Source organism: Triturus cristatus, chromosome 6 (assembly GCF_964204655.1).
Source record: "Triturus cristatus chromosome 6, aTriCri1.1, whole genome shotgun sequence".
Taxonomy (NCBI): Eukaryota; Metazoa; Chordata; class Amphibia; order Caudata; family Salamandridae; genus Triturus; species Triturus cristatus.
In genome coordinates, this window is record NC_140589.1 from 718,730,506 (window position 1) to 718,755,078 (window position 24,573).

General features: G+C 45.5%; 1 protein-coding gene across 6 annotated transcripts in view; it reads right to left on the reverse strand.

The window, feature by feature from the left end:
- Positions 1 to 24,573, reverse strand: part of SOBP (sine oculis binding protein homolog) — a 404,468-nt gene that overhangs the window by 274,418 nt on the left and 105,477 nt on the right. For 4 of the 6 annotated variants that reach the window (XM_085611215.1, XM_085611217.1, XM_085611216.1 and 1 more), the window contains exon 2: positions 24,402 to 24,540. In XM_085611215.1, coding sequence (XP_085467341.1) covers positions 24,402 to 24,540 — 139 coding nt within the window. Of the gene's footprint in view, positions 1 to 1,913; positions 2,100 to 24,401; positions 24,541 to 24,573 lie in introns of all 6 variants that reach the window. The other 2 variants (XM_085611213.1, XM_085611212.1) reach the window with 1 other exon arrangement.

The window sequence follows — 24,573 nt, forward strand, 5'->3', positions numbered from 1 at the left end:
CTATCTGTAAAACTTCGAAATGAATGGATGTCAGAGTCAGCAATGTGTGTGGTTATGTGTTGATCATAATTTGCAGTTTGGGACAGCTAATTGGTATCTTGTCCATTTAGGATATTGGAAGACTTTTTTTTAATAAATATTCAATCTCTAGAGGGATGCAGTTAGCACACAATATTCGTCCTTCGCTTTGTGACAGCAGTCACATTTTCAGAAATCAGATACTCTTACATTGAAAGTGGGCTGACCAGACAGCAACTGACAGCAATGAAAGGTCTTCTCAATGCAGGTAATCTCGAAACTAATACTAGTATCAGAGATGTTAAAAAATGTTTGTTGCATGACACTATTGAAGGCAGTGCCCCAGTGACTCTATGCTGATAGAAACTTCAAAACAGAACAAGGCAAGTAAATATTGTTACAAATATTCCAAGGAAGGTGAACAGAGACACTGAGCAGTTAGCTCAAAATGCACACCCCTGAAAGTGTTTTGGAGAACTTCAGGTGACACGAAGTCAAATTAATGAAATATGATGAGGGCTGTAGCCAAAATACACAGAACTTCATTACCCTTTTACTCTTGCAAAGTTTTGCCCCATGCACTAAACACACTGACCTGGAATTACTGTGACAACAAAATCACTAAAAATACCATCACAGATCACCTTTTGATATAAATGGCCAAGCCTCAATAAATGCTGCAGATTTAAGTCACAATGCCGAGTGACAAATACCATTCCACCATAATATTGCACCCAAATTTTCAACAACCATATTATATAAATCGAGGAAAGAATTTGTAAGCATAGATGTAATAGAAGTATAGATCACTGAACATATATGTAGACAATGTTGTGGTAGTTGACGTTCTGGATACAATATTTTGGCAAAAGGATATTTAAAGTTTGATGTTGGTAGAGCACTGCCTTTAACACGTAGCAGTAGTAGGGCCTTTCAGACCTCACGTTTAATTCAGAAAACACTCTCATAGACACCAAAGGTATGAGGAGTTATGAATGTCACATTGCAATATATGATGAATTCGGAGGCTCATACATGTGTAACATCAGCAATGGAGATAGTAGTAACCACCACACTACTATTTCACACTGTTCACAAGGCTGCGGATAGCGGAAGAGTTTGTACATCACTATAAGGCAGGAGAAGCTACTGAAATATATACAGTTGTTCGGTCTTATTGTACTAAGCAGATAAAAAAAAGTAGACAAACTAAAAAAAAACTATTGCCAGGCTTTTACCTACGAATAATGTGTCTTTCCCATTTCATATGGTGAAGTTTACTTACTGATATATCAGTAAGAGACAACATTTGCACGTTCAAATTAGTATAAAGGAGTACACCAAGAAATCACAAGTGAGAACTTGCTCTCGGACAGAGGGTGTCAACACTGTTTGTCTAAGGGAGCTGAAAGTAGCATATGAAAAAAGCACAGAATAAAAGTCATCAAAGCCATACATTAGTGCCCTTAGAGCTAGGAGAGTATGCATGCATTATTCTATCGACATAATTGGGCAAAATGTCACATTTCACAACTTCATAATACAGCAAATTTCTGATTTTTTTCACTTATGCTTGCGACTCCTTTTCCCCATTTTTGCAGGGAAATTTACCTGCAAAAGTCAAATTTGCAAGCGTCTTTTTTCAGCAGCATAAGTGAAAAATGATTAAAGGGTGTTTTGCGCAATCAAAATCAGCAAACAGTCAAGTTTCTGAGACTTTTACCCATGATCAATAAAAAAAAAAAAACACATTTCATCAAATTTGATGAAATGTGAAAAGGTTTCCCATATTTACGTGGATTGATGCACAATTTTGCCCATCCCCACTACGAACATCTGCTTCGAGTTATGAATATTCAGTCAAAACTTGAAAAGAAAGGTTTGCGATCATTTACCTGCTGGTGGTTTTAGGAAAGGTGGTGGAATTAGGGGAACAACAATGGGCATACTCCCATGCTCCTTTGAACCTGCTGGTAAATCTGCAAGTCCATTTCCCGTGGCAAGACCTGAATAGCTTAAGTTTGTATTGTATGGCGAAATAACACTGTCTTCAGGTAATTTTGGTTTTGGCAAAGAGTTTTCTGGAAAAAAGAGATACAACACAGCAAAAGTGTTTCTTAGTTAAACATATGTGCTTTCACAGTCGTCTTCCATCACAAGCATCTGCAATAAATATTATGCACTTTCCCCAAATGTACTAGGCCTCTAACACTTACAAATGGGTCATAGGTCGTCTAAGGTTCATTGTAGTAAAAGTAGCCTAAATATTTTGCACAGCATGCACCGATGCTGTCTTTATTATCAATGGGCTGGCCACCACCCCAAACATGACACTTTTTAATCTATTTGACTGGTTTGAATGAGGTTGTTGTTCCTTTGAACTTTACAATGACTTAGGCCATTCCTTACAGAGGTGGAACCATTATTAATGCAGCCAGTGCAATGCCACCAGGGACAGGGGCCTGATGGGACAACTGCACCCCATCTGTGACTTTCTCTACACAGGCGGGGGAAATACGCCCATTTTCTTGCTTACTCTTCAGTCCAAGGCATCTTTACTATACCACTAATGTCTTGACTGACTGAGTGAGATCTACATGTCTCTTACTCCCCACAGCTCAGCCAATGAAGCGACCAGCCCATCATTCTGGCAGGGTTGGGGAGGTTGTTTGGGAATGGAACTTTACAGCTCAAAACCCATCATGTTGATGAATGAAGTGGAACGACAGTAGAACTATGGGGTACTGATTATGGCTAAATGGTGGGTATGGTTCAACATGACATAATGTAAGAATAAATGAATTAATGAATGAACGAACGAGAATATTCTAGGGTGCATAACATGCCCCAAGGTTGCGTAGCATTAAAATGCATGGAGAGAGTCGAAGGAATACACCAAATAACAGAAATGTGTTGATAAAGGATCCGACACAAGATGAAAGATTCCTTAAATACAATAGTTTAAAGCACTATGCGGGTTCATTAAAGAGTTGCATCCTCTTTGCCATACCACTACCACTACCACTGACAGTATGTGCTTGAACAATCCCATACAACAGTCACAGCCCGGGTCACTAGGATCTGTTGCCATTCATTCTGCGGAGAAACAAATGCCACAGCCAGGGAAGCAGGAATACAGAGTACTCCTATTAGACAGGCAAGTAGAGTTTCTAAAGATGGTTGACGAGAAGGGCAGCAATAAGGACAAAGCGACATGGATTCAGGCATTACTAGAAAACCACTTAATACGCAACACCAGGGAAAAGAACCACGGTGGCATCCTTCTGATACTGGATTGTGTCAAGTGTCTCATACATAAGATATGGATAACAATCACCATTGACCCTATTAGTCCTGATGAATGCGCTAGAGCCTTCACAGAACTACAAAATGCAGGAACATGTTGACAAATTTAGATTTTAAAGGCTCATAATCACTGATCTCTGGATTTAAAATTTATGATGAGGGTCAGAATGAAGTTCATTAACCCACCTTCACACAATTTTATTTTGGAGATGCCCAAGATGAAAATTGGGGTGCGGCTGGGAATAGGAGTTCATCACACATGGAAATATCATGAAAAGGCCAGAACAAGATGGTGACAATAATGACCCTCGGAGCTGTTCCCCCCACACCTCTTCTCCCACAGTTCAGAAACCTCCAGTAGATGTTGTTTTTCCCACACAAGAGTGCACCCAAGGATGAAGCATGCCACACTGTGTGGGAGAAGGTCAAGAAACATTTGCCCAAGCTAGACATTTCCACCATATTGACCACTGTCCTTCTTGGAATTCTACAGCAAGGGAGCTTGCAAGCCTAGAGTTTTTACTTAGGATTGAAGAGGCTTGTTACGCCCCACGCGCCTGTGTATCATTTATTTTGTTACCAATGGTATAACAATGTACGACTTAGAACCGTGCAGCCCTTTTCTGTAACGATGTTGGCTAAATTACATATATGAATTTCTCCCAGCTCAGTAGATTAGATGAGAAGCGTTCAACAAGCGCAGCCATGCTTCTACTAGCACAAAGGCATGCAAATGATCAGGTACTTACATGGCGTGATATATGGAGATAGGGATGTAATCTTTTCTCAGTGTGGACCTCTAGACTGGTTGGGGTTTTTCTCTGATACTAACATGTTGCCACATTGCACGGAAAAAGTATATTGCATGTGAGCAAGAAAGGAACATAAGCAGGATATCACAAAATGGGTGACACACACTGGTCCTTATGTATGCATAAAAGGAGACCGAGGTGTGGTTTGGCAATGTACGTCACCACAAGCTTGGAGACGACTCAAGAAATGAATAACACACAGTGACCATCGACTGAAACTTGAGAGGAGGATATTCATACTCAGCAGAAAGAAATTGATCCTCTAACAATCAACGTTCTAGACCATTCACACCTTCTACCGGCTTAAAGACCCATCTCACCCATAGTCAATATTTGTAAAAGCGAGTTAGACTTGTTGCTTGCATATCAGTGTATTGTCACAGCAAGAATGTTTTTGTGATTCAACTATATGCCACAGACAGCTGCCCAGAGTCTGCTCATACCACTTAAACACTCAAAGTTGTGGTGCTGGTGGATACGTTATCTAGTTTGGTAATACTCAATGAACAATGGAGCCAGGGCAGCTGGGTACACTAGCCTGCGGGATGGAAATCAGGTCAGTGTCGAAGGCTCCTTCATCTCTAGATCGCTTTACAGAAACTGCTTCAACTAGAGTTACAAGGAAGCCCATCTCAACATGAGCTGTCTCTTTGAGTACAAGGATGCGACTGATTAATGGGTGAATGATGAAATGAATATATGGAACAATGAACAAGCAAATGTTTAACAGGCTAAATTTGGGGGTCACTTCTACACAAGATTAACTAGGAACCTGGTGGTAGAAGTGAGAGAATAGAATCATGTACAGGACTATTTTCATATATATTTCAGAAACGTAGATGAGCACAATTATCCACCAAAAAAATATACTAATTTACATAGAACTTAAATCACCATGTCTCATGCTACAACTGCATATAAACATTTGTTGCAAACTCCCCACCTTAAACAAGGGACAATATGTAGATTAAACAATGCTTTTAAATTGATAAGAAAACAATGGTTCCAACAGAAATGCAAAACATTATTCATTGCAGCATTATCGAAAATTGGCATAGACATCAGAATCAATCCAAATGACTCTTAGCACAGACTGTAGTCCCACACAATACATTCATCAGTCAGCTCTTGGAACATTTTCTGTTGTCGCCTCTCTCGCCAAGCTGGCATGGGTGGGTGGTTGAACCACACAAGACAGCCATTCTGTCTACTAGCAAATGGAAATGTTCTGCTCGATCAGGCAACCGCTGCCTCTGTAAGGTGCACTATGAAATAACTGGCTTCAGCACCGGTGGAGGTCTATGGATGGTGTGGGAGGAGGTGAAGTGCAAGTGGCAGCGTATGTGTGGTGCACCTGTGGTGAATACATAACTTCCTTCCGCGGACCTAACTTCTATGTAATTATGTGAAAGTTTGACACTTATTTTGTCTATCCATAAATCAATATATTTATACTGGTCTTTTTACTTCTCTTTGTAAACATGCATCTATCTTACTTTTGACACACATACATACGAGCATATCATTGTCTCATTCCATTGCTGTATGTTTGTGTTAGTGTGAGAATATATTTAAGAATTTCCACACTTAAGGCCTTATTTAGAGTTTGGAAGTCAGGGTACTCCTTTACAAACGTGCCAGATATTCCATCCACTGTATTACAAGTGCATTATAGACCATGGCACTTTCCTATTCTATTCTGTAAGCATCTATAAAGCGCATAGCTACCTGTAGGCATCCCAGCATGGGAACCCAGCAGTTTTTCTATAAAGGACAGGGTATTCGCCACATTTTGGTGGACTATTCCATCCACAAAACATATAAATTAGGACAGCTCTTAATCTCACACGGCATATTAATTAAGATGTTTTTCGGAGCTTTTTCTTGCAATTTGGGATGTTAAGAAGTGGGCCTTTACAATTACCATCCTTATAAATATGGCTTCTGTTCATATATTTTGTTTCTGGGGTGAAATTCTTCGAAACAGGTTCATGTGAAAGTTATCTTTTCCACTGTACGATACAGCAGGTAAGTGTTTCCTAATCATCTACTTGTTACATGACTAAGGTTTGTATGCACTGTATACTAGTTCTTGTGGGTAAGAGCACAGACAAAAAGACATTCAGTAGGCAGTTTTTTCTTCATTAGATGTTGTACCGGTCAAGTATGAATAAACAGGATTAATAAAGACTTTCCAAGTTGTTTAATTAACGGGTGGAAATTTCTTGTTGTTTCGTGTTGCTTTGGTCTGCTTGAACAGGAAAATGTCTGCGATGGCCATATTAAATTTCATACACACGACGGTCGCATTATTCAGCATTGCCTTTTCAGAAAATGGCTACCATTTAGTAGAAAATGACTTCAAAGACATGACGTTCAGGACACTGCTGTAATGTTTTGCAGCACAGCTATTTAACCACATATAAAAGTCCCCTTCTCTTCAATGAACACCTTAAAATAGAATGTGGATACACCTACCGGAACCAGTAATTACTGACACAAGGTCTACAAACCACAAATTACTCGAACAACATCTGCAAACGATTAAAAAGCTTTCTAGAAGTCCAGGGGTCATTTCACGAACTAAGGAATGGAAGCACTTTCCATGATGCCTTATTTTGTGTTTTATTTCATTATCGATTTCATACAAGCTTTAGGCTATCAAACCAAATGCAGAGGCATCTTATAAATTTACTGAGATTATAAAATGTTAATAATTAAACGGCATAGATCTGTACACAATAGGGGCATGTCAATAACACTGTGTTTCAGGATACCGCAGCATAAGCATAAACAAGAACAAATACAAAACAAAAGGATCACCGTGAAAATGAAAGACTAGGAGAGGACTCTTCCAGCATTTTGTAAAAACAAAAAAAAAAAAGCAAAGGAGATGGGGCTAGCTGAATAGCAGGAGGTAGCCGATTCTGTAAATTAGGATCTAGAAAGAGACAAGGACGGAAAACTGGAAGGTGCACAAAGGGGGTGATGGGAGGAGAGGGGTCCACTCAAACCTTCTCAACGAACAAAGGTGACAAAGCACCCAGTAGATTGACCAAATCTATAAGAAATGGAGGAGTAAGTGAATTGCTTCATTTGAAAATGACACAAGTAATTACATCCAGATCAATAAACAATAGGCAAATAGAGAAGACATGGTAGTTAAGAAATTATATGGACAAAATTAAGTCCAAATAACATGCAGACAGAAGACTGAACAATAAACTGAAATAGAAGAACATAAATGCGGAACATAAACATTAAAGTAACAGTAAAAGTCTAGTCAAGATAGAACAACTGAATAAATAAGCACTTTAGAAGCAGAGAAGGACAACTGAAAACAACCAGTAGTAACCCGAAATATTTGCTTTCCAAAACTTAATGACGAATCAAAGAAGATACCAAGATTGCAGGTGGAAGTGGAAGGCGTGATAGCTGCAAGAAGGAAGGAAATGAAAGAAGGAGTAAAAAAAAGCCAAGTAGCTGGAAAGAAGAGAATATCAATCTTAGGTTCAGATGAAGGAAATGGGAAGCCATCCAAACAGCAGTAGCAAGCAGACACATAGAGAGAGACTACTGTGGCTATGTCAGTAAAAGTTAGAAATGAAAAACGGATTTGATCATCATCTGCATGAGGTTTGTGTGAAACCAAATAGAGGCTATAGAGGATGGAAGAGAAAGTGTACATGGTAAAGAGTAGGAACCCTTACACCAAATGTCAGTGCAACAGATGAGGTCATAAAACATTTCAAAGTCAATCAGAAGGAACAGCCAGAAAGACAGGAAAGAAATCTTGAAAACAACGAGAACCCAAAATACTTGAGGAATGGAGAAAAGAGGAGAGTGATCGAGAGTATCAAAAGCTGCAAGAGGTTCAAAAGTGCCAATCTAGAAAAGAAAAATGGTTTATGGCGAGTGTGATGGATAGAGTTAGACAAAGCAAGAAAACAATGCTTAGTGGACCAGTCAGGGTGAAAGCCAGATTGCAGAGCTGGAAACAATTGAGAAGGGAAGGATTTTCAATAACATAACACATTATGGACAACGTGTTCAAGGATTTTAGACACTTTTGTCAAGACAGAAATTGGCATTAGAAGGGAGTAAGAGGAAAGGTCATTAGCAGAAAAGGTATTGAAAAGTCATTTATCTGAAGGTGTGGGAGCCAGAAGCGAAGTTGGAAAGATTGTTAGTGATGTTTAGTCATCTCAGATTTTTTTAAGAATGCTTGAATGTAACAATTGGTCTTCAAATTCCATTAGGGAAGGAATGGCAAATGAGAGCAGCTAAAAGCTGAGAAGAGGGATAGGAAAAAAAAAACAATCTAGGAACTAGATCATTGTTCTTAAACTCTGGTCCGAGGACCCCTGAGAGTCCGCAAGGCCTACTCAGGGGACTATGACTGTTTTACAATATTAAAATTAATAAATCACAATTATTAAAATACATACAAATAAAGAAGCAATACTGAAATGTGAAAACTATATATTGGATTGTGAATTAAACAAAAGTTTTCAATATTTGAGCATCTCTTTGATGTAAACATATTTGGGGCCTGTTTTGAGGTTCAAATCATGGAAATTGCTTAGTCTGGTGATTCCTGGCTTCCAATAATGACTCAGTGGGGTCCCCAGATCCTAGTAAAGATCAGTGGGGGTCCAACAAAGTCAAAAGTTTAGGAACCACTGATTAGATCATTTAGCAACACAATGTGCCGATCTCCTCACTCCAGCATCTGCCCTGTTAATGTAGGATACTACAAGTATAAAATATTATTGGGCTTTGGCACCACAAAAACATCAGGCTAATCTGTTGGAAAGTTAAACTAATGGGTCTTTGATCTCTGAATGTAGATTAGCTTCCTCTCATGTTTAAAAAATGAAACATGAAGTGATACAGAGGGTAATTAGTCTCAAGGGATATTTTAAAATGTAATCCTCTCGTTAGAGTTTAAGATGTCTCGTCAATTTAAATGTTTAAATGATAAGTTTCTACTTTGGATGCATCCGGATACTGGAACCACACATCTACCCGATGAAATATTCAGGCGACCTGATAATGCGCACATGGCTAATTGAGTTAGGGATGCATATTCTAACTTAAAAAATTATATTTGAATTCCTTTTGGTCAGTAATGTTAACTTGAGCCTAAAGGTCATCGATGCAGGGGCTCCCATCATGGCACTTCTGTATGAGGAAATGTGGTTCTGAAGTTTACAGACTGTCTAAGCCATTACATATGATGGAGTGCAGGGGCAAAATACCAGAGGTAAGAGTGATAGTACCCCTACCACAGTTAGTAAACAAATAAACCAAAAAGCTTATTTGTTTTCAAATGAAAAACCACAACAAAAGGACAGAAATACTATAAAGAGATAAAGATACAGGGGCGTGGCTTGGAAGCCGACGGGCATGGACACGTGAGCGACGAGCTCCGCATCCAGCCCAGCTGAAATCCTGTCTAATCGAAGCCCCGGTGTCCCGGGGAACCCCGGAGGGCGCCCTTGCCCGGCGCAGACCCCAGGGTCGGCGCGGATGGACAGCGTGAGGTAGCGGGGTCTGGCACTGAGGCCGTTCCTGAGGCGAGTGAGAGCCGGCACCGGCCATTTTGTGCGGCCTGTGGGTGGAGGCGCAGCCGCGGCCCACAGTGATTCGGAGGCCGCCCGGAAGAGGGACTTACCCGGCTGGGGACGCCGGAAGTGGCGGTCCCCCCGCGAAAGGTGTCGGAGCTTTGCGGACCCCGGCGGGGGCGGAACGGAGTTGTGCCTTTGGAACCCCCATGGGCAGGTGGCCGGGGGTGGAGCCTGCAGCTGTGTGAGCCCGGAGTTGCGGAGAGTGGTCTTGCGGCGAGGCCGGCCTAGGGGCGGAGTGCGGTCGAAGGTGTCGTGGACTGTGACCCGAAGGGAGAGGAGGGAGCTGAGCCCCCCCAGGACTCCGGACTGTGGCCAGCAGGTGGACGGCCTGCTCCGCCGGAGCCGCGGGGGAAGTGGGCCCGGCTGACACTTGGTTCTCCAGCCTGCACCTCCTTGGAGCTTCGGGACGGCCCCCTAGCGGGGAGCGGCGGCTCCTTACAGACGGTAGGAGGGCAACGACTGTACTGGCAGAGCGGTGAGGAGAGGAATCGGCGGCCTGAGGTGGGGCTGCTTGCTATCGCCCGTATAGACAGGAGGACTCTCTTCCCAGGGAGGAGTAGGACCCCATTGCCTGGGAGCCACGAGGAGCGGAGGGGCTGTGGAGTGCCGGCGCCATCACGGACCGGTGGTGGGAACGTGTCGGGCCCTGTTGACAGCGAGGGGAGCCCCGGTGCTCCATAGTAGCGGCTGCCTCCGGGGGTCGCCCTGGGGGACGGTTGAAGCGGGCCCCCCGGGTGTTAGACCTGGCCTGCCAGCATGGGCAAACCACGACCCAAGTTGGGGGCGAACCCGACAGACCCCGTAGACGTCTCCACAGGCGGCCAGGACGGAGGGGCGCGCACTGAGCCCGCAACGGGCCTCCAAAAACGCCAGCTGGACCAAATCCTGCAGGCCATTTCGGACACAAGAGCTGCGCTGCAGAGCGACATTGCGCAGGTGTCTACGGATTTGGGGTTTCTCCGGGCAGACCACAGGAATTTGGTAGACCGGGTCAAGCAGGCGGAGGACACGCTGGAGCTGGTGGTCCCGGCGCAGAAGGCATCGGAGGCCCAGACGGCGGACCTTTTGCGGAGGGTGCAGCTCCTGGAGAAGTGGGCCGAGGATGCGGAAGGGCGTAATCGCCACAACAACATTCGAGTGGTGGGCCTGCCCGAGAAGGTGGAAGGGGGAGACATGTTGACCTATCTGGAGACCTGTCTGAAAGAGGTGGTGGCGCCGGGGGGGCTCACGCAGTTTTACACCTTGGAGCGGGCGCATAGGGTCCCGGCTCGCCCTCCGGACCCGGGCCGGCCCCCCCGACCGGTGGTGGCGCGCCTGTTGCACTACAGGGACCGCGATATTATCCTCCAGAAGGCTAGAACAATGGGCCCCTACCAAGTGGAGAATGTGCCAGTCTCTATCTACCCTGATTACTCCATGGAAGTCCAGCGCAGGCGCTCCTCATTCCAGGCGGTGAAAAAGGCGTTGCGGGACGAGGGCTTGCAGTATTCGTTGTTTTTCCCGGCCCACCTCCGAGTTGTGTGGGACGGTAAGACATCCTTCTTCAATGAGCCTGCGGCGGCCTGGAGTTGGCTGGAATCATCCCGCTCCGGGGCGGCGGCTCACGCGGATGGAGGGGAGTCGTCGGGGACTCCGGCGAGGGCCCGCCGCAGCCGGCGCACCAGGACATGGACTGCAGGGGTCAGATCTCCGGGGGCGTCACAAACTGTGCTGGAGCGACGGGCGGCGTTGCGTGCCGTCTCCGTTATATCAGGGGCCACGGCCTCCAGGCCCAGTGAGGACTCGGGGTCCCAGAAGGGATCTGAGACTTCCCTCTCCGATGGTGCAGGGAGGGATGCGGAGTTGCTGCCTGACGTCACCCCAGGGACGGCGGACGACATGCTGGACGCTTGACACTTCAGGGCTTCGCCTGCGTACCGTAAGGGGGGCACGTACAGGGCAGGAGATGCTTGGGGAGGGGGGCCTCGCCTGGTGTTGCAGGGGGTGCTGACAGCGGACTACGGTGGACTGCCGGGGTGGTCTGTTGAGGGGGTCTGGGGCGGGTCGGGTGGCCTGGGGGGCGAGGGACACCGGGGGATGAATCATAGAGTCTGGGCACGGATGAGCAAAGGGGGACTGTTGACAAGCCCGTCTGGCGCAGAGTCACCACCTCACCCTCACGGACGTTGTGAGACCCTGGTGGCTACCAGAGTGTTTGGTTTCTTGGGGTGGTATTTGGATGGGTAACTGCGGTTTAGCGCCTGTTCTGGGGAAGGGAGGGAGTTTGGGGAGTTGGATAGTTACATGGTTTTGGGGGGATGTCAGTGTGCCTAGGAAGGCCGGGAACGGGTGGAACTTGGCCAAGCTCTGGGATGGGGACCCTACCTGAATTGAGATTTTTAACCTGGAATGTGAGGGGGCTCCCCTCTATGGCGAAGAGATATAAAGTCCATGCATACCTAGTGCGGAGAGGGGTATAGGTGGCCTTCCTTCAAGAAACCCACTTAGATCGAGAGGAGGGGCGGGCACTGCAGCGGCGCTGGAGGGGCCAATTGTTCTATACTACTTTTTCGAAGTTCGCGCGGGCGGGCCTGATTTGGGTGAGAGCCGGGGTCCCTTTCCAACCCTTGACGACGCTAGTGGACACGGAGGGAAGGTTTGTAGCAGTGCAGGGGAGACTGGACGGGAGGGACTTGGCCTTATGCAGTATATACGCCACTAATATAGACCAGGCCGCCTTCTTTTCCAGGCTGTCGGGGAAGCTGGCGTCATATTTGACGGGGACGGTGGTGCTGGGAGGGGACTTTAACTCGGTGACTGACGTTGATTTGGATAGGTCCCACCCCCCCCCTTGCTCAGTCAGTGGTCCGTCGGGTGGCCAACAGTAGACGGGCCTTGCAGGACACCTGGGGGTTGGTGGACACCTGGCAAACCCATCATCCGATGGATAGGGATTATTCCTTCTACTCAGCCCCCCATGAGTTATATGTCAGGCTGGATAGTATACTGTGTTCACCGGATGCCCAGACATTGATGCGGCACAATGAGTACCTGGCGAAAACCATCTCCGACCATAACCCCTGCGTAGGGGCGCTACAATGGTCCCGGCAACGGCAGGCGATTCCTACTTGGCGGTTAAACCCCATGCTGCTGGAGGATCAGGTTTTCCGGGCTGAGGTTCGCGGCTGTGTAGAGCAGTATTTTGCGGTTAACTCGGAAACGGCGTCGAGTAGGGCGTTGGAATGGGATGCGTTTAAGGCGTTCGTTAGGGGGGTTTGCATATCGTCTACCGCCGGGGTGCGGAAGACGCTGCTGAAGGACATAGAGGGGGCGGAGGCCCAGCTGCGTACGGCCGAACGGGCGCATCAGGCAGGGGAGGACGGGCTGGCTGCGGTTGCCGAGGCACGTGAGAGAGGGGCAGTCCGCGTGGAGAAGCTCTGCTGCTTTGACCATAGGGACTACCTCACCCGGGCGCATGCGGAGAGGGATAAGGTGGGATCACTCCTGGCCTGGCTGGCGACCCCGACGGCCCGAGGGGCCCCAATACTTTCCCTGGTCGAGCCGGGGGGGACTCCAGTCTACTCTCAGACAGGGATAAATAAGCAGTTCTCCAGTTATTATGCGGGATTGTATGATAGCACTCTGCAGGAGGCACCTGACGGTTTGGATGACTTTCTATTGGTGGCTCGGCTACCCCGGTTGGACCCGGAAGACGGGAAAGATTTAGGGGACGCCATATCACTGGGCGAGATTCGTACCGCGCTTAAGCACATGGCCCGTCGTAAGACTCCGGGGGCGGATGGACTGCCCGTCGAGTTTTATGTGGCGTACACGGAGTTGCTGGCCCCACAGCTGCAAGCCCTATACGGTGAGGCATGGCGGGTTGGGCGCTTACCCGCCTCCGCCCGGGAGGCGATTGTGGTACCTTTGCTGAAAACTGGGGGAGATGCGGGTGCGCGCGCGCGGCATACCGCCCGCTCTCCATGCTGATCAGCCCTGATTCATCCAGATCAGGCGGGCTTTATCCCCAGCGTAACACGGCCACCTCCGTTCGGCGATTACTGCGGGTGATGGAGGTGGATCGGGATGAATATCCAGAGGCCCTAAACCTTTCGGTCGACATAGAAAAGGCCTTTGATTGTGTAGAGTGGCCGTATCTATACCGAGTGTTGCAAGCATTTGGCCTGGGGGATGGCTTTGTACGCTGGACCACCTTGCTCTATAATGATGCCACGGCCCGCGTGAAGACTGGGGCGACCATCTCAGCCCCCTACCGGGTACGGCGGGGGACGAGGCAGGGCTGCTCGTTGTCCCCATTGCTGTTCGCCCTGGCCATTGAACCGTTGGCGGCGCATGCCCGACTGGGGCGCTCCTATGCTGGAGTACAGCTGCGGGGAGAGGCCCACTATATCTCCCTTTATGCGGATGACCTGCTGATGTTTCTGGCAGACGCAGAAGGCGCACTACGCGGAGCGACCGACTTGTTGGAGATCTTTGGTCGTTTGTCGGGGCTCAAAGTCAACTGGGGCAAGACATGCTTGTTCCTGTTGTTACCTAATGGACAGGTCCCCCACTCGCTGGGAGTGATACGATGGGAGGGTCAATGTCTGCGCTATCTGGGGGTTAACATCTACCACACCCAGCCTGATCTGCTGGAAGGGAATATCGGCAGAGCCATTCAGGGCTTGCGTGGCAGCATGGGGTTTTGGAGTACGCTCCCACTTTCGTGTGCGGGAAGGGTGGCACTGCTTAAGATGGTGGCGCTGCCGCGCCTCCTATACTTTTTTCGCACATTGCCCATATGGATACCGGCATCGTTCTTTGAGAGGCTTCGTGCACTGTCGACGGGCTTCATATGGGGCTCGGGACGGCGGCGGGTGGCTTTGACCACATTGCGGCGGCCAAGAGCGGAGGGGGGACTGGCGGCCCCGGATTTTGAATGGTACTATCTGGCAGCACAGCTCCAATGGCTCACTCAGGCGGTGGCTAGGGAGTATAGAGGCCCAGAGGACCCGCAGGGCAGGTTGATTCCACGTCATGTGATCGCTTTCATAGTCCTTCAACAGCGGATGGATCTTGCTCAGCTTACTCTGGAGGAGCGCACCCTCCGGTTGTGCTGGAACCGATGTCAGAAGAGGGCCGCCATAGTTCACCCTTATGCCCCAGAGATCCCCCTGGGCATGTGTACGGCGCTCCCGCACGGGGGCGACTGGTCGAGGCTAGCTGTTTGGGAGGAGCTGGGCATACAAGTAGTGGGGGACTTGTTTCAGGAGGGGTTACTGCTGCCCTTCCAGGACTTGCAGGACTCTTATGGGCTCCCGCGGGGAGACTATCTACTTCACGCAGCCCTCGTGGCGGGCCTCCAGAGGCATTGGAATATGGGGCTCTCGGAACCGCCAGTCGCCGCGGGCTGCCAATACGTAGTTATGGTGGCAGGGACGTCCAAGGCTATTACCTGTCTCTATCGCAGGCTGTCGACGGCAAGCTTGCGGCCCTTGGACACGTTGAGGGACAGGTGGGAGGTGGACCTCGGGAAGCCCATCCCTGAGTCGACATGGTCCACGCTGGTGCGGCGGGCCTGGAAGGGAACGCGTAATGCCCGGTTTCAGCTGGTTCAGTTTTTCACACTACACAGGGCCTATCTGACGCCAGTTAAGATACTGCGATACTTTGGGGGTGCGCATTCTCAGTGCCCGCGTTGTGGGGGAGAGGGGGCTGATTTTCAACATATGTTTTGGTCATGCGTGAGGCTGGGTGACTATTGGGAAGATGTCATAGACTGCCTGAATCAGGTGACAGACCGCAATATTGCCCCGGAAATGGGGGCCTGCCTGTTGCTCTGGTTTCCCCATACCCGCCGCACGAAGATTACCAGTAAGTTTTATGACTTAGGGTTGATTATGGCCAAGAGGGAACTAACCATGCAGTGAAAATCACGGGTGGGGCCTAGCTTTCTGAGGTGGAGGACGGCGTTTGCGAGATGGGCAGGCGCAGAGGGCACACTCCGGTTGCAACTAGCACTTAGGAGGGATGACGAAAAGGCATTGGCAACGGCCCGTGCATGGGAGGCGTTGGTGGTGGAACTTCAGGGGCTGATGTCTGACACGGGAGGAGAAGGGAGCACGTCCGATCAACAGGAGGAAGCGGCAAGTGGGGAGTAGGGGGGTAGCCATGGTGAGAAGTGGACACATGAGTCGTGGCTAGGCATGGGGGGGAACCCTGAGCTGCCAGGGAACGGTTTGAGTACCTGTACATGATTCGTAGGAAGGAGGGGGTCTCAACAGGAGGAGGATAGGCAGAGGGGGGCACACTGACATGGGCTGAGGGAGGGAGAGGGTGGGGGGAGCCCACGCGGGAAGGGTGATTTTTCTCATGTTCAACTGTTTGACATATCAAGTGTAACACTCTCCGGTGGAGGGCTGAGACTGATGGGGGGGTTGCATTGCGATGTTGGTAAGAAAATGATAATAAAAACTGTTTAAAAAAAAAAAAGAGATAAAGATACATTCCTAATCTTGGGATAATACCTTCAAAGGGAATCACTGGGCATTAGATAATTTTAAAAATCTCAAATGATTCTTACAGGGTGTATCAGGGTGGGTACAAACATAAATTACAGGCAGCCCCTAACTGCAACACACATGAATCCTGACTAACCATCAAGTGTTCCATGGACATATGCAACATGCAGATTCCAAATGCTCACTTCCGGCCCAATCTATTGAAAAAAAGGGGAGTCTTAGCTGTTAAACCAAAAGCCGAGGCCTATTGAGTGAGTGAGCTACCATGCCTACTGCACACATTCGATAGGACCTTGATACTACATCCGTAACAGCATTTCGAAGTGTGTCTGCGCCATAAAAGTTACAGCCTATCGTAACTCTTTTAAAAACAAGCTATATATTTTCTACCTTGGTTTTTGTCTCATTTCTGATCATGGAGCCTCAGAAAATTGAAATTACTACATATTTATTTTTCACATTACAATTTCATTAAAACGCACAACCTAATCACTGACAATTGTAGAGCTCTTCACTTTTCATGGTCATTTATTTACTCAACACTACCATACACCACCTTTATCCGTACCCAAAGGAGTTGCTTCAAAAACTAGCCTTGTCTTCAGGAGATCATTTAACAAATGAATATATTATGTTATGTTTTTTTAATTTAATAACACGCTCGAATCAGCCCCTGAGGGCTATCTCGGCGAGAGACAAGGGCAGAGGACAAGCTGAAGTTGACTAGAATAGGTGAGTATTAAGTGTCATTCTAAAAAGAAGATGGTTTTCGCAGAGCTACATGGGCAGATTATTCCATAGATGAGGGTCTGGAACAAGAGAGATCTGCAGCCAGCCCTGGCCTTCTTAAACCTGGGGACTTTAAGCAGAGCTTTGTCACTGGATCTGAGGAGTCTCACTGGAGTGTAGAGCAGAATCTTAGAAGCTAGAAAGGAAGGCCCTTGGCCGTGAAAGGCACGGTGGGTTAGACAACATAATTTGAAAATGATTCTTTTTTTCACCGGAACCCAATTTAGGGACCGCAGAAGAGGGGCTGATACCTTAAGATACCTTAATCAAATTACTGATGCCACCAACACATGAAAGGACACTAACTCAAAACAACACTGCATCCAATGTAGAAGTAATCCAAAAGACTGGATCTCTACTTTAGATAATTTTATACCACCTGGCCAGCACCTGCCACAGCAGAACGTAAACAATTCCACCTCTTGGTCCTGGATCTATAACAATTCGAATATTAACACTTCCTATAGAAATCAGCCTAATGCCTACCAACAAAATCCTTATAGAAAAAGAAACAGAGCTGTAAAACCAGGCCCTGAAAACCACCAACCTCACTCTGACCTCCATAAATGTCACCCAAACTAAAGGAGAAAATTCATATCAATCAGAGTTCACGGAAGGGACTACAAAACCTAGAAACTAAAACACCAACAGCAAATTAATCAGGTGGCATATAGCAAGCAGTTCTGCAGATTTTACTGCAAAAAATACAGGACTGCCACCCAGACACCACAAAACACTTTCACACCCAAGCAATCAAAGTGGCATGGCTAAAAAACAAACAAAAAAAACATTCAACTTGCTCAAATATTTACAACCCCACAACATTTGAAAATTCACCCAACCTCTTACCAGAACACTTTCATAAAAAGCTAGAATTCTTCATAAATTTGATTCAAACATTCAAAATTACCACACAAATCGAATAAGCCTGTTTAATAACACTACTTGGGGTTGATATAAATAGTGTGGATCCCAGTATAGCAGCTTATCAGACTTTCATCTTACTCAAGTGGATAGAATGTGCCCCATTAAGTCCGGAAATATGTACGCCTGCTTTTTGCAGTGTTACAAAAAAACTTAAGATGCACTAGCAAGCACTATACAGAACTAAGAATTATTCACATTATTCTCCTACAACGAAGAAACTCATAACAGCAGATCATAAAAAAATAACAACAAAGCGATATCTGGCCCTTAAAAAATGTCAACCTCACCAACTAGATGTAAACAACTTTAAAAGTATGAATTTCAACCACTGCTCAGGTGACCTTTACCCCTTAGTAGTACAGGAGGAATGTAAAGACATCTCAATATAACAGGCCTGGCCTTGCCTGGTGCACAACTTATTGGAGAGCATACTCAGTCCACTAAAACAATGATGAATTACCCCACTTTGAAAAATCTATCTCTAGTTGCAGAAAGCCCAGTGAGCGACCAATTACAATCTAATAGCCAATGACAACCAAACGAATAGAAAAAAAATGTTGATACAAAATTGTAGGGCATATTTCGGGACAAGAAGAACTACTATGAATGCAAGCCACAGAAAGGCAGAAAAGTTAACACAATATTAGAGGCTGGCATGGCTATCCTGGTTCTCTACCAAAAAAATGGCGATCAAATTATTCTTAGAAAAACACAAAGAGCAAGATACTGTCCTTGGATGATTTCTTCTCTCCCTGACCAAAAGACTTCCTGGCACCTAATATGATCAAGATATACACAGTGCAACCAGAATCCCCATGTAATTTAACACGTGCAAAACCTTTCAGATGATCTGAGCAAATTTCGGCATGGATTTCAAAACCTATGACAATTACACACTGCTATATTTCAAGATCATGCCTACTATAACATAAAACGCAAACATATTGAATTTCTATATCTCACTCATCAAAATTCATAATGTCTCAGCCTGAACAATGACAAAACAAATTCTTATGGTGTATTCAAAACTCCGCATCACCAAATATCTCCCTCATTACGAGTGGCCTGTAATCATCGGCAGCCAGGGATTTACTGGATTTACAGGAATTATCAGTTTTTTGGATTAATAACATACGGAAATCGGACAAAATGTGCTGGTTCCTCCATATTGTTCACCAGTATACCTGCTTTAAGCAGGTGAAATCACTTTCAGCTGTGGTTCCACTGAACTGAGCCCGGTAACTCCTGTAACTGGGTCCAAACTGAATTTACGTGCCACTCCTAATGAGAAGCTGAGGGGTAAAACTTTCAACTGCTGCACAAATTGACGCTGGAAATACTATTGGTCTGAAACATACTATACTTCCGCCTACCATAAAAAGCAGGTATTCAAAATTCCCTAAAACCAAAAAACAACACTGAATTAAAAAAAACGGTGGAGGCTCCCACTTCACCTGATAGCTTCCATTTTGAAAGGTTTTGCTGGCTATAACTAAAATGAAAAATGACTAAAGTAGTCATAATCCTTAATAAAAACCATATGCATCCACATGCCAATCTACATAACAGGAAAAAAAAGAAAAATCAATATCAGACTATTCCACCAAGAACTACAAGACAATTAACACATTGAAAAATCTCCTAAAACAACCCTAAACCTCCACCTTATAAAACATATTAAAGGAGAAAAGTAGACCCATTACCAAATCACCCAGAGATTGAGGGCTAACAGGGCAGAGAAAAATAATCTGAAAACATGTTATTTATGCATTAGAAATATGCATGTATAGTTAGAGAAATTAATCTGTCTTACGTTTTGAACTTTTTATTTGCTTTTAGACCTCGGTAAGAATGATTGCCCTGTTCCCTGGGCGAGTCATTCTTGTGACTGTATCTGGTCTGTGTCAAAATGCAATTTAACTCATTGCAAAGTAGGAGCTGCAATAGTGGCACCATACGCTGTTGGTTTCCTCTGTCACACTAGGGTCCAGATAATATCATTGAATGTGCGATTGACTGCTTTATGTCCCTACTTGGGCCTAGGGCTATGCAAAATAGCAGTGTTTCTTGCAAGTTGATGATAGCTGGCAGTGTGACCAACGATAGTCAATGAGAGCATAAGAGGTGAGATTTTTGTGTAATTTACCAGTACCAATCTTTCCCTCCGCTAAAGACTTCTTCCAATTGGCATCCACTTTCTTTGGCTTTCGTACAATTTCCAGCAGAGCTTGCTACTCTATCAGGGACAACTTTACTGAGGCTTTCTGGCCAGCGTAAATTATTCAATCAACACGGATACTGTTCATTTACTAGGGCCTACCCAAGGACAGAGACCAAGAACAGCTTTACTCAGCCTTTTAAGGAAACAGTCTGGAAGAATCTTAAACGCTGATGTCCAATTCAAAGGAGAAGGACTTCAGGCCGGTTTGAGCCGGTGGTTTCCGGTGCTCGGCACCAGCACTTAATTGCCAACACCGGGGATTGTGACAGCCTGCCACAAGGTGGCGCTGTCTGTCTAATTTCGAGAGGACCACCATACCAGTTAATTAGTAATTCAATATTACATTGAAAATAACTATTAGCTGCCACCCAAGTCATTCTTACACCTTTGGGGGACTGAAATAGTCCAAAGTGTCACACTTGTAGGTGTGTGATGGTTAGTAGATGGGTTGGTACTATCATCAGCAGCATAGCAGGAGCAATGTGTGGTGCAAGCTGCGGTGTCCTACTGAAGAGAGCCCTGGCATTTATTTTTATTTTTACAAATTAAGCACTGACTTCTACTGTATGATGGTCTAATGAAGAAGCTGAGCTATTCTCTTGCTTAAATTATACAAAGATCAAGCTGGGCTTCCCATGAAATTCATCCATTGTCAATTTCTGACAATGACTTGAAACTTAGGAAAGCATGAACCACCAGACAGTTCAGTTTAGCAGTGTCTTGAGGTGCTTAGAGATCTAATGCATGTCATCTATCTGCTACTGGCGAACAAATGTCATCATAAGTAATGCAAAGCATTTTTCGCATATTTTACACCTTAAGAGCATTTACTGAGGATTCTGAAGCATGAAAAAAAACAATCAGGAGGCTTCGTCTTAGTTTTAGGATCAAGTCAATCAATGATTCGCTCAGATATCTTCCTTCCTACTCCAGTAACAGCACCAGCATGGAGATAGGAAAAAGACTTCCCCCATTAAGAATTAGCTATGCAGCCTCAGCAGTAGTACATCGATCAGCAACCACAGGGTAAAATACATACCCTCTTTAACTGCTTGGGTATTAAGAGCAAAAAATCAACGTCATTTCCACTCTGGTTTATTTGACATTTTACTGCAAGTGATTGCACATTAGTGCTCTTATGTATTAGTTTTCCTAGATCAGCCAGCAGAGGAAACCAAGAAAATCTCATTGATAGAGCTAGAAGTAGAGCAAATTTTGAGCATTTGAGGTTTATGCACATTTTGAATACCTGATATCTTCTGCACTTTCTTCAGTTATTTGACTAGCCTTCCCTGCTTCCTGTCTAGTTCATAATCATAATGCAGGCATTCATTTTTCACAGGACCTTTTTTTTTCTTAATAAATTATTTTAATTGGTCAAGAAAAGTCATCACTTATATCTTACTGTATTTGAATTGTACTCATTTTATATTTGTTTCATCAGTTCGGTCATCCAAAGGAGAATCCTTTGGGTAACTTTAAGAGGGGTTGGGACGGATGTGTTTTGTCTAAACTAACCCATAAGTGGTGCAATTGGTCTAAAGGATTGTTAAGTTCTTTATGAGTTCTGGAATAATGGAGTAAAAGCTCAAGGATAACTCGGAGTTATCATTAAATGTACATAATCATTGATTTGGCCAAATCTAGCTCCCACACAAATACAAATGTCAGGTCAGATATAGATATCGGGGGGTGCGATTCATGATCAAAATTTGGGCAAACCCGGAGGACAACCAGGAAGAATGTGAGATATGCATCCAGGAGACAATGTATTTGTCAGCAGAGCAAAACAGGTCGACTTTTGGCACTCTTTTGAAGTTCAGGTGATCAGGTTCAAGGTGATGAGTAGCACAAGGGTTATCTAGAACATGGACCTTAACGTGTGCAGAGTACCTCTCCCTTGATGCTTGTACCTTAATGTGTAAAGGACATGAGATTCTGGGTGTCTGACCTAGGTATCTTGTCAGCTGGTATGATAGCACTCAGGAGGAGAAATCTGTGGTGAAACCGTGCAGAGACCTGCAGAGCAGGTACAATAGGATCAATTCTAGACATTTTTTGATTGGTAGCCAGTAGAGAGTTGTCCTTGTAGCACTGATGTGGACTATGTGCCACAGATCAAATATTGGTGGAAGGTAAATTATTGAGTTCATGTTTTTTAAGAGCTTTGTGGGGAGCCCCTCGTATATCCCTTGCAAAAGTCATGGCGGGACATTCACACCACATTAACTATAGTCGATCTTTATTGTGAGACAAGCACAGGTAGCAATACCCAAAGGACAAGCAAGAAATGGAAAGCACTCTTTGCTACACTATCACCATGTAGCACAAAGGAAAGGTCGGTGCTGGAGAGACCTCCACATTTATTAATCTTTTATGTAGGTAATGATGGGGCAATCCTGGATAGCTGCCATTTAATAAGAGCATATAAGATCCACACAGTTAAGAAGTGAGAGGTCAGTTTATGTACTGTTAAAAAGCTACTTTGACTAAATATAGCGCTGGAGGCGCATTAGGCAGTCCACTAGATGATGCCACCCACCACCCCCCTCCAACAGCTTGAGGCTGTTTTGTCCATCATCAGAAAACATGCGGTAGCCAGTTTTGTAACTGCCCTGCATGAGGGACAATAGGACTAAATTAGAAATAGAATACAATATATCCTGCTAATTCATCCAAAAACGTACGTCTAGGCTACAGATGCCAAGAAGTTTTGACATAGGTCAACAGATAAATGAGCTAACTGGTAAAGCTAAGATAATAACTAAGATTACCATTTCAGCTGAATGAAATTTAGCTAAACCACTCTCCTATAAAAATATGTTAAATGCCTACCATTCTACTCAGCAAGAAATGTATGGACAAGCAAAGGCAAAGCCAGTAGGTTTAGCTTTTAATGCGCTAATGCAAGCAGGGCAAGCAAATTAAAGCCAGACAAGAATTAAAGGCGGACTGCATTAAAGGCATCCTTGCATTTTAGTACTGTTCTTTTTTTGTTTCTTTTTCAAATAAAATCGGTTGACAAGGTAGCCTTCCTTATAGTCCTTCCTTAATTTCTATGAAATAGAAAGACTATAATGAAGGCTAACTATCCACCTGACCTTGTCTGAACACAAAAAAAAGAAGACAGTGTTGTAGAGCCCTCAAGTTTCCCATCTTTATGTATGAGTAGTTTGTCCAGACCAGGAAGTTTTGTTGCATTCTGGGACTTGTAGTGCTAGTTTTATAATGAGTTAAACAGTACTACAGATTTCAGCATGCAATGAAAACAGCTGGGTGGGATGAGCAATTAATGCCTAGAACTGAGTATCTTGAGTGTTGAAGACGAGGAAGCCTTCAGGATAGTCTTCAGGCTAGTCTACCTTCCTTTGCCAGAGGCATTTATAAGAAGCTGCTGGGAAAAAAGGAAGGCGAAGGAGCAAACAGTTGGAATGTAAGGGCAGGCAGGGAGAAAGAACAGCACAGTTGAAGGAGGGATGGAAATACGAGAGGGTGGGGACAGGAGGGAAATAAGGAGGTAAAGGCAAAGGAGGGAAGGTCGGGCGGGAGATAGGAGATAATGGTGACTTGGAAAATGACACAGAGGAAGCGGGAGAAGCAGGTGGGAGCTACCTGTGGGTGGCAGGGGGAACAAGGAGTGCACAGGGAAAGGGGGGATAGAGAGGGAAGGACACAGAGTGAGACATAAGGGATGCCGATGACATTAGGCGCTGTCAAGTCAGGTCATCCAGAATAGCAGACGGACATCAGAGCTGTTTACATCAGAATGTATTCTCTCTCACCTCCTTATCCTACATGGCAATTCAGATGTGCTCTACATGCGGGAAGGCCTAAATGACTTGCACAAAAAGGGCACTCTACAGAATTGGAGGCTGGGGGCATGTTTGAAGTAGAAAATGGGTGAAGCGATTGGCACAGTTCCAGGCACCTCTATTCAAGCAGATCCTTGACCTGGAAAGTAAAGCTGTTCAGTTTCAAGCATGGTCACATGGCCTCAACCCTCCCAATAAGGATGCTCTGCCTCCTAACAACGCTTGCAATGCTGGCTCTTTGTGTATCTTGGGGAAGAGTTTGGTTGTCAAATATGCCAATTAAAGCCCTCCACAAAGCCAGTGAAGGAGACCTTTCCCAGATGTCAGCCTGCCTGCTCAATGCACTTTTGCCGCTGTGTAGACAAAGGAACGTTAAATCCCATTACCTTTGAGGACAGAAATATGCTGCCTGCTCTCCCCGTCGGCTGGGTAGTTCCTAATTTCGATATCTTCTCCATCCTTCAGCTCCACCTTATCGTAGCCATACCAGCCCAGCAGCTCGTTCATGGTGCTCTCAGCAAAGTTCTGAAAGGGAAGGATTGCCAGCTTACTTAGGTG